General features: G+C 49.0%; 1 protein-coding gene and 1 non-coding gene across 9 annotated transcripts in view; one reads left to right on the forward strand and one right to left on the reverse strand.

Annotated features, from left to right (window-relative positions):
- Nucleotides 1-11205, forward strand: part of TACC2 (transforming acidic coiled-coil containing protein 2) — a 234451-nt gene that overhangs the window by 35528 nt on the left and 187718 nt on the right. For all 8 annotated transcript variants that reach the window (XM_047761104.1, XM_047761099.1, XM_047761105.1 and 5 more), the window contains one exon: nt 5988-6100. In XM_047761104.1, coding sequence (XP_047617060.1) covers nt 5988-6100 — 113 coding nt within the window. The remainder of the gene's footprint in view (nt 1-5987; nt 6101-11205) is intronic.
- Nucleotides 7220-7326, reverse strand: LOC125117167 (U6 spliceosomal RNA). The gene has a single exon (XR_007132525.1). It is a non-coding gene; the product is annotated as a U6 spliceosomal RNA (small nuclear RNA).

Raw genomic sequence — 11205 nt, forward strand, 5'->3', positions numbered from 1 at the left:
CCAAACAAAGGCTGTTTGTTGACTCAAGCCGTGGCAGCAAAGGCAAGATTTGAAGAAGCAACTGAACAAGTCAGTTTGTCACATGGAGAACTGCCAATTTTTTTTTTTTCCTAGCCTGCTATTTGCCAGCATAAGGGGTAACTTTAGAAATGCATGCTGTTTTGTAGTAACGCCTGTTGACACAACAGACCCCTTGGAGTTTGTAAGCAGCAGGGCTTCGAACTGATGCTAGGACAGGGATACCGGACGGGGATACTCGAAGGTCCTGTAGGATGCGCGGCAGAAACCAGAGCTCTAAGGACCAAGAGTGCTTCCCTTGATGCGCACAAGTGACTGCAGACTAAACAGAAATAATCTATTTTTCATACATTCAACAAATATCTGTGGAATGCCTCTCGGTGCCAGGGGCTATTCTGGGCATTGACTCTGGGCTTCTGTACCAAGTGTCCAGTTGTTTTAGTTCCTCGGAGCATGGCAGGAAGATGGCAGGAATCATAGGCAATTATTTCTACTGCCTGGTGAGGCAGCGCAAGGTAGGGGTCAAGGGCACAGATTCTGGAGCCAAATGATCTGGGTCCAAGTTCTGGCGTCACCATTTCTAAGCTGTGTGATTTGGGGGCACGTAGCTTAACCCCTCTGGGCTACATGATCCTGGTAAAATAGGGTTGTCGTAAGGATTGAATGAGTTTAAATATGTAAAGCATTGAAAAGAAAAAGAGGAGCGCCCCTCGTGGCTCAGCGGTTAGCGAACCCGAATGGCATCCATGAGGATGCCGGTTCGATCCCTGGCTTCGCTCAGTGGCTTAAGGACCTGGCATTGCCATGAGCTTTGATATAGGTCGCAGACTCGGCTTGGATCCCGAGTTGCTGTGGCTGTGGTGTAGGCCAGCGGCTACAACTCTGATTGGATCCCTAGCCTGGGAACCTCCAAATGCGGCGAGTTTGGCCCTAAAAAGACAAAAAGACCAAAAGAAAAAGAGAAGAAAAAGATTCCCCTGCTCTCCACTAGCTATCGAAAGGAAAGCATTCCTGGGAAATCTTTAGCAAGCTGAAATGCCTTAAAGGGAAGAAGCAATACCCCAGGACACTTCCTAAAGATTGCACAAAATAGATCAAAATAAAGCACAGATGCTCACAGACGCAGTTCAAAGCTATGGTGGCTTGATGCTGAGATGTTGAGTGCGGTTCCTGGGGCAGGATAGCCCACTCTTGCTGCTGTTGGGGGTCCACGCTGCCTCTAGGCGAGCTTCACTGCAAAACAAATGTTGAATGCTGTTTTTGCTTTTTGTCTTTTTTTCATAAAAGTGAAAATCATCTTGGAATTTCTTGTGGTTAGGGAAAACTGGTACTAGTACAGATCTTTCATAAAAGAGAAGTGCTATAAAGCAAACTTGAAAAGCAGGGTTACCTGTGCTTGGCACATAGAACATGCTTAGAGCAATAAGTTTGCTGCACACCAGAATATGTGCTCTGTGGGCGTTGGGTGTTGTTATTACTTTGCAAAGAGTATTGGACTTTAAGACTGCAATCCAATACCCAACCCTCGGTTTCTCATCTGCAAAATGGAAAACATTATTTTCCCTGCCTGTGTAGCACCCAGGGATTTTGTGAGAAGCAGAGGATGTGACATAGCTTTGCAAAGTGCAGTGTGTGTTTCCCAAGGCCTTTATTTTAACTCCATCCTTGTGTGTTTTTGCTGTAGAGAACGGCTATTCTTTTGGAAGATTAGCTTTCTGTTAGGAGAAGAGGCAGGACTCAAAAGTAAGACAAGCCTACCCTATTTCCTCCCTAAAGACAAATCTGAGCCCTTGTTGTATTTCCTTTGCCCAAGGAAATTTAGCACATGGTCTCCCCCGACCCCCCCACCGTTTAGCTACAGCAAAGATCTGCCTCTGTCTGGGCTGTTAGACACATCAGTGTCTTTCCAGAATTACTTTAAAGTAACCTCGATTAGGGAATAAAGACTGGGAGATCTATCTGTTGAATTATTTGCAGACAACGTGGTGATGGAAAGGAAGCCTGGTCCACGGGAGGTGAGCTGAGGCCGCCTGCCTGGCAGTTAGACACGTAGGAATTGGCTACGATTTTAAAAATGCAGGACCCTGATGTGAAAATGTCACTCACTCTGTATGGTGATTCTGGAGTTATCATAGTGAAAAAGGTTATTTATTTAAATAGAAAGTTGTCCTTATTATAAGATTTCACAGCCCCTTTATTATTTAATTTTTTTAATTTAATTTTATTTTTTGTCCCTTTTTTTTTTAGGGCTGTACCCACGGCATATGGAAGTTCCCAGGCTAGGGGTCGAATCTGAGCGGTAGCCACCAGCCTACACCGCAGCCACAGCAACGTGGGATCCGAGCCACGTCTGCGACCCACACCACAGCTCACAGCAATCCCGGATCCTTAACCCACTGAGCAAGGCCAGGGATTGAATCTGCGTCCTCATGGATGCTAGTCAGATTTGTTTCTGCTGAGCCACGAGGGGAACTCCACCCCCTTTATTTTTAATGAATTCATTTCTTTTTGGCCATGCCTGAAGCATGCAGAAGTTCTTGGGCCTGGGATCGACCCCAAGCCACAGTGGGGACAATGCCAAGTCCTTAACCTGCTAGGTTGCCAGGGAACTCCCATAGCAATAATTTTAAATCGGGCATCCAAAAGTAATAACACTGTGTAGATATCCTTCCTCAGATGAGTCAGGAACACTTCGGCGATTGAATTGACGGTGATTTGAGGCTGGTACGGTCTTGCTACTGCCCTGTGGGATGATCTGGATTCACAGATCAGGAGACTGAGGCCCCAGCACAGGGCAGGGGCTCTCATTCCAGGGCGTGGTTCAGCCAGCAGGGACATCGGGCCAGCCTGGGGTCCGAAGGCCCCCTCAGCTGAGGAGCCAGCCCAGCCATCTGTCTCCACTGAAGGTGTCCAGCAGGGAGGCCTTTCCCTGCCTTTGCGGTCAGAGGGAATCGGGTCCATCCAGATGCCGCTGCGGACGGATCTCGGCCAAATCCTTACCCTCCCAAAGCCGCTGCTCTAAGACAGGGACACAGGCAGCCTCCTCCTCCTAAGCTTGTGGTGAAGATTCCACGGACAGCTGCTGGCCCGGTGTCTGGCCCTTGGCCAATGTTCGGTAAATGGAAGCTCTTACTCTTGTTGTGCTGTTATTTTCCCTCCCTTCTGTCTCAGCAAAGGTGAATGAAGGTTTTCTCCTTGTGCTATTCTTGTTAGCACTGGAATGTATGAGCCCCTGAGAGCTGAAACTTTTTTTTTTTTTTTTTGGCCATGCCCTTGGCATGTGGAAGTTCCTGGGCCAGGGATTGAACTCACGCCACAGCAGTGATCCAAGCCACCACAGTGACAACACTGGATGCTTAACCTGCTAGGCCATGAGGGAATTCCTTGAAGCTGTTTTTTTATTTTGTCTTGTTTGCTTTTGTTAACGGTTGCCCTTGAAGCATATGGAAGCTCCTAGGCTAGGGGTCCAATCAGAGCGGCAGCTGCCGGGCTACACCACAACCACAGCCATGGCAATGCCAGATCCAAGCTGCATCTGCCCCCTATGCCACAGCTTGCAGCAATGCCTTAACCCTCTGAGCGAGGCTAGGGATCAAACCCACATCCTCTCAGACACTACGTCAGATTCTCAGCCTGCTGAGCCACAGCAGGAACTCCTGAAGCATCTTTTATATTTTACCTCTGGACACAACTGGGTGAACACAAGCCTCCAACTGCTCAGGGAAACACACCAGATGGGGGACCTGCCAGCTTTGTTCTCTCCTGCCGCAGGCTGCCTTCCTCCACGGTGGCTAGAAACACACGGCCACTGACTCTTGCGTTCTTCGTCTTCAGAACTAGTCACCAGATTTCCATCCCTCTGGCTCTTCGGGGGAGTCTTAAGGAAGGAGCTATCTTGACCTGAGCCTTGTCCACAACCTGATAGGCGGGGGTGTCACTCACCGTAACTAGCATTTCCACGAGAACCTCAGGGACAGAGGGTGTGGGCGGAAGAATTCTTTAGAAGGCAGATCTGGCCCCAGAGGAAGATGTATGTGTGTGTGCGTTTTTTCAGGGAGTCAGGGTTCAGGGACACTGCTGGACAGACAGCTACGAGGGCCACTTCTTTGGGAAATACTGCCAGAGGTTCCTAAAAGCCCTTTCCTCATCTCTGATATTTGCATCAGACTTAAATGAGCATCATTTAAATTGAGTTCTAAAAACACCTCATCTCTTACTACCCTGTGATTTGAAGTTTTCACTGTGTTTTATATTTTTATTTTAGTTTGCTTTTTGGCCGTGCCAGCAGTGTGTGGAAGTTCCCAAGCTAGGGATTGAACCCATGCCACAGCAGTGACAATGCCAGATCCTTAACCCACTGAGCCACCAGGGAACTCCTTGACTGTGCTTTAAATGTTTGTGCCTTGGTTTAAAAAACTGGTCTGAACAGACGACAAGCTTATTGTGGGTGTTAAAGAAAAGGTGATCACAAATGATGCAACCGACAAGGGCTTAATCTCTAGAATATATAAACAACTTATACAACCCAACAGCAAAAAAGCCAATCAATCAACGGAAAAATGGGCAAAAGACCTGAATAGACATTTCTCCAAAGAAGATATACAGATGGCCAACAAACACATGAAAAAATGCTCAACATCGCTGGTTATAAGAGAAATGCAAATCAAAACTACCATGAGATATCACCTCACACCAGTCAGAATGGCCATCATTAATAAATCCACAAATAACAAGGGCTGGAGGGGCTGTGGAAAAAGGGAACCCTCCTACACTGTTGGTGGGAATGTAAACTGGTACAGCCACTATGGAGAACAGTTTGGAGATACCTTAGAAATCTATACATAGAACTTCCATATGACCCCGCAATCCCACTCTTGGGCATCTATCCGGACAAAACTCTACTTAAAAGAGACACGTGCACCCGCACGTTCATTGCAACACTATTCACAATAGCCAAGACATGGAAACAACCCAAATGTCCATCGACAGATGATTGGATTCGGAAGAGGTGGTATATATACACAATGGAATACTACTCAGCCATAAAAAAGAATGACATAATGCCATTTGCAGCAACATGGATGGAGCTAGAGAATCTCATCCTGAGTGAAATGAGCCAGAAAGACAAAGACAAATACCATATGATATCACTTATAACTGGAATCTCATATCCAGCACAAATGAACATCTCCTCAGAAAAGAAAATCATGGACTTGGAGAAGAGACTTGTGGCTGCCTGATGGGAGGGGGAAGGAGTGGGAGGGATCGGGAGCTTGGGCTTATCAGACACAACTTAGAATAGATTTACAAGGAGATCCTGCTGAATAGCATTGAGAACTTTGTCTAGACACTCATGTTGCAACAGAAGAAAGGCTGGGGGAAAATGTAATTGTAATGTACACATGTAAGGATAACCTGACCCCCTTGCTGTACAGTGGGAAAATTAAAAAATATATATTTAAAAAAAAAAAAGGTGATCAACGCTCGGTGTGGTTGGGACGTCAGTGGATGGCCCTGCTTCCAAGGGCCCATCATTTCCTTTCTTCATGTTTTTTTTCAGGTTTCCCGCTGAATACTGCCCCCATGGGGCAGGGGGAGGAAGTGTGTTTTCATCTAGGTGGTGCCACAAACAAGATACTTTAAGATCTTAGATTCAATATCCTACTTTCTCCAGGGAGCAGATGGCCCTCAAAGTAGGACAGGTGTCCTCTGGCTCAGTCTCTTCCTAAACAGTCACCCTGCTCAGCTGGAATCGCTGGTTTACTGTCTTTCTCCTCCTTTGAGTGGGAGCAGGGGCCACTGTACATCCCGAGTCTGGCTCAGCGCTGGGCACGGCGTCGGTGCTCAGATGGATGGCAAAGCAAACGAACAACCTGGTCCTTGTCAAGCTGTGGTCCCTTGATAAAGTCTCTGTGTTTTCAAAGACTTCTGTTTGATTTCCTTTCCAATTTCTCTTTCTTGTGGCTCAGAGGACCTCATCGGCTCGGAGTCCAGGACCCGTGCAACCATCTGGGGACAGTCAGAGTATAGAAAGGAGGCCAGAGGAAAAGCCTAGAGGCACTGACCGTGGAGGTTCACCCAGGTAAGCTCCAGGACCAGAGGGCTGACACAGCCCAGGGTGTGGCCAGCTCACTGCCTGCTCGGCCTTTGCTTTGCTCCATTTGCTTTGGAAATGGTACCCTAAAGCCTAGGATGTGGTCCTTGGTGGTGAGAGGTACCAAGCAGTGGTTCCTAGACCTCTTCGTGATTGCCTAGACCTGCAGGGTTGGCAAGTTAATGTTTTCTGCCCAGAGATGACATTAGTAATGATAGGCTTCCATTCCTCTACTCTGCAGCTTCTTTATCCCCATTGTCAGACCTTCCGGTGAAAAAAGGTCAAGGTTGCCAGGGGCTTAGCAGAGGTGGCTCATCTGTGGCTGAGTCTGGGTCTGACTCAGACCCACTTTGAGTCCTCTGTATCACCCTCCCCGGAGGGCAGGGCACCAGAGGATGACACAGAGGACTCAAAGAAAAATCACTCAGTCTCAAGGCAGCCTGTGGATGAATTCCAGAAGTCAGCAAGGCCACAGTGCTGCCGTGGGACGTGGCCAGTGCAGGTGTGGCCCATCTGTCAGTGGCTCCTCTTTGTGACCCATGGTCAAGTCCCAGTTTCCCCACCAGGGCTATTGGGAAAGTGCAATCAAATCTTCCCACATAGGGGTCAGCACCCACAGTTTAGGGGTCATTCACAAGCAGAGGGCGAGCAGATGTGAACATGCTGTCCTCAGAACAGACACGGGTCAGGGACACTGGAGGCAGGTAATGGTCTGTGGGTTCAGCACCGGATCTGCTTAGAAAAAACCTTCCTGAACAAATCGAACCCAGTTTCCGGGAGGCTGTAGTCACAGGCCTTAAAGGAACAGATGAACAAAAAACTTCAAGAACCTAAAACACAAAATTGAGTGATAGACACCCTGCCCCCCAAATCTCCCCTCATTGACTTTAGGTCACAAATGCTTTGCCATCACTTTTCTTTCTCTTTCTTTCTTTCTTTCTTTTTTTTTTTGGATATTTGAGAGATAACTTTTTATTTATTTTTTAATATATATATAATGATTTGTATATTTTTCCATTAGAGCTGGTTTACGGTGTTCTGTCAATTTTCCACTGCACAGCACAGTGACCCAGTTACACATACACGTATACGACTTTCTCCACATGCAAAAATAGGGACCGCTTCACGAATTTGCGTGTCATCCTTGCGCAGGGGCCATGCTCATCTTCTCTGTATCATTCCAATTTTAGTATGTGTGCTACCCAAGCCAGCACTGCAATCACTTTTCACCTCAAGAGTTTAAGCAGCGCTTTTTGCTTTGGCATCAAACTGTGGGAGGTCATGAGTGCAGAAGAGCGGCCCCTGGTGGCAGGAATTTCTACACCTGCTGGTGTTATTTCCTGGGTGGCTCTGGTTATGTGGGTTCCAGAGGAGGCGCTTTGAACATCTTGGCATGAACACTGGATTTCTTTTTCTTTTCTTTCTTTTTTTTTTGTCTTTTTAGGGCCGCACCTGTGGCATGTGGAAGTTCCCAGGTTAGGGGTCGAATTGGAGCAGCAGCCACTGTCCTATGCCAAAGCCACAGAAAGGCATGATCCAGGCTACATCTGCAACCTACATCACAGCTCAGGGCAACACTGGATCCTTAACCCACTGAATGAGGCCAGGGGTCAAACCTGCATCTCATGGTTACTAGTCAGATTCGTTTCCACTGAGCCACAACAGGAGCTCCGAAAACTGGATTTCTTTAAGAAAATGGTGATCAGAAAGGGACAGAGTCTTCTTTTTTGCAGAGTGAGGCAGAGCCTATGCCTTGAATGGCACGTTTGATCTCTGTTCTCTGCCAAAGGCGGGCCTCCTTTGCCTCCCAGAGCCTCATGGCTGTTTCACCTTCGTGAACTTTATCAGGTTAACAGGACAAAGGGTTTAATATTTGGTTCTCACTAGACTGGGTGATGGTCTAAATTGGCTCCAGGTGATAATGAAACTAATGGATAGATTCATCTTTTCTGGAATCCTACACAAGGGAAGTCACTGCTGACTGAGACCCAAGGTGCGGCTCTTTCAGTCCCATTTAACTGAGGTTCTGGGGTCTTCTGAGAGGCTTGGGAATTATTTGGGGTCTGGGTCACAGCTGGACTGAAGAGCAACAGCAGTTGCAAAGTCTTTTCCCAGCTTTAGTCTGTTATCTTGATTAAAGATAAAGAAGAATTGTCTCTCATCGGCATGCAAATTGAGCATAACAGGTGCCTTCTAAGAGCAAGCTCGAAGAAGCAACTTCCTGTTCACAATTCAAAAGACTTCTCAGAGTTCCTCTCTTAGGTGCAGTGGGTTAGGAATCTGACTACAGCGGCTTGGGTCGCTGGTGGAGGGGCATGGGTTCGATACCTGCCCAGCGCAGTGGGTTAGAGGATCCAGCATGGCCTCAGCTGCAGTGTAGGTCACAGCTGTGGCTGGGATTCAATACCTGGCTTGGAAACCCATATGACAAGGGTGTGGCTGTAAACACAACACAACACAACACAACACGACACAACACAAATGATGTTCTTCCATAAATGTGACCTTGTCTGTAGTGCAGGGCCCTGAGCTAACTCCGAAAGGAGCAGGAGGTGGTCGGGGTGGGGGTGGGGGTGGGGGGTCGGGTCCAGATGTTATAGGGAGAGAGAGTGAGCATGGCCTCCCCCGTGTGCTTTCCGTGGGGCACGCCGCCCCTGGCATCCTCCATAACGAAAACCATAGCATTCGACGTTCGTTCTCCAGACAGGCACCAGACACTATGCCAGGGGCTCTATGCATAGAAAATACAATTTTATTTTCTTTAAAATAATTCACTTCTAATTCTGAGTCCTTACTCTGCCGGGCTGGCGGGAATGTGCATGTCGGGGAACCCCTCTCCTGACCTGGCATATGGAGGCCATCCTCTGTCCCCTCCCCACTTCATCACCACTGCCGTGTTCACTGGTCTGGGCTGCACTGTCCCTCAGATCCCACAGTTGTGCGGCTTTCACGTTACACTTGGCACAGGAGGAGTTTGGGGAGGCGGGGACCCCAAGGTCATACCCTTCAGCACTCCACTCATTTCCCCCATGAGCCTGAGGTCCCGGTCAGGAAGCAGGGGGGGGGCGCGCCTGGATGTCCCCTACTTCCTATGGCCTTTCCCGGCTCTCTTCTCCTCCTCAAATGCATTCGCCTTCTCCTTCTGCCTCAACGGGTAGCCAGCCTTTTCTCTTCAAAGGAGGTGATACAGATGTTTACAAAAGACGAGAAGAGCCCTTGACTGCAAACTGTTTCTGTTTTCTACCTGGAAAAACTCTCGAGAGAAAACACAGAAAAGCCTGCAGTGGCTCCTGCTGGACCTGGAGGCAAGGGGAAAATACAGGGAGAAAGGCATTCATTGCCAAAGATGGTCCCTCTGCAAAGTATGATCTCTCCTCTCCAGAGCAGGAAAACGAGACGTGGAGCATTATGCCATCTGTGCCCCAGTGGTAGAAAGTCCATTTTTTTCCCCACGGAGGCTCTTCCTCCCTGGGACGCACCAGAACCGGGCTTATGCATCCCCAAGAGGTAAATTCTTCATCCAATAGGGAGTCCGGTCGGTTCAACTGCCTGGCTTTCCAGTTGCCACACGGTGGCGCTGTTGTAACTTCGCCCTGCACTGGCCAAAGCCGCGCAGAAGCCCGGTGGTGCCTTCCAGGTGCCCCGCCCTGTGCAGGCACCTGGGCTCCTGAGGGAGGACCATCCCTGTCCTTCTCGGAGGAAGCTTAACCCGAGGTCACCCCTCTTCCTGCTCAGCAGTGTCCACCCTTGAGCAAGGCTGCCCTGGAAACCTGAGCAGGCCTGGTTCCAGCTCCACCTCTAGTCTCCTGGAGCCTTGCCCCCTGGGGTACCAACAGCGCTTGCCTTATCATACAAGGTTCTTCCAGATAATGAAGCCATCAGGTTGCACCAGGGAAATTACTGTTTTTGTAGATTAAGGAAAAAAGTTGGATAGTGGCCATTTCCTGGGCTTCAGCTTCCTACTTTCTCAGTTTTCCAAGGAGGGCCACTCGGTATTTCAGAGATGACTGACCTTTCCCAGACAGTCACCCTAAGTGATTCCTGGCACCTTTGTCACTGAAGAAGGAGGAATGAAAATTCAACAGCCTAGAGTCTTGAGAGTTCCTTTTGTGGCTCAACAGTAACAAATCTGACTAGTATCTGTGAGGATACAGGTTCGATTCCTGGGCCTCGCTCAGTGGGTTAAGGCTCTGTTGTTGTGAGCTGTGGTGTAGGTCACAGACATGGCTTGGATCTGGCATTGCTGTGGCTGTAGTGTAGGCCTGCAGCTGCAGCTCTGATTTGGCCCCTACCCTGGGAACTTCCATATGCTGCAGGTGCAGCCCTAAAAGAAAAAATAAACAAACAAACAAAAACTGGCCTAGAGTCTTACCCGCTCTCCCATGGCTCTCAAACGTGAGCAGCCATCAGAATCGCCTGCAAAGCTGGTGAAAACACAGGTTGCTGGGTCCAGCCTCTGGAGATTCTGATTCCATAGATGTAGGGCCAAGCCTGAGAATTAGCACTTCTAACAAGTTTCCAGGTGTCACTGAGGTTGGTGGTCCAGGGGCTAGGCTTGAGAAAGCACTGCCAGAAAGCTGTGTGGGTGCCATGACTCCATGCTGCTGGGGTCCAGGAGAAGATGCCATCTCCTAGCGCTGGACTGGACAGGGGAGTCTCCTGGAGGGGCTGGAGGGACTTGAACCCAGGGGGAGGGTTGTAGAGCCTGTTCCAGGGAGGGGCAGATTTCCTGAATGCCCCTCTGCGGCAGAGCAGGAAGTGAGCCCAAACCCGGGAGTGGACGTTCACTAAAAACGGGGTTGGAGAAGTCAGGCCAGATTGAGGAGCATTTGGAGGTCAAGGGAGGGGTTGAAATTTCATCCTGCAGATGACAGGAACCTGGGGAACGGCATTGTGGCTTGCATGTTTGTATGTAAACAGGGGGTTATGCACGCAAGGAAAGAGTTCCGAGAAATTCAGGGCCCGGATTAATGCACAGGAGCAGGGAGCCTGGAAGGGCAGTAAGGAACACCCTTGGGGTGGAAGAGTGGTGGCCGAGAAACCCGCCCAAGGAAGGACCTGTTACTAAAGTGAGCTCGGGTCCGCTTGCCTGC

The sequence above is a fragment of the Phacochoerus africanus genome, chromosome 15, assembly GCF_016906955.1.
Source record: "Phacochoerus africanus isolate WHEZ1 chromosome 15, ROS_Pafr_v1, whole genome shotgun sequence".
NCBI classification, from domain to species: Eukaryota; Metazoa; Chordata; class Mammalia; order Artiodactyla; family Suidae; genus Phacochoerus; species Phacochoerus africanus.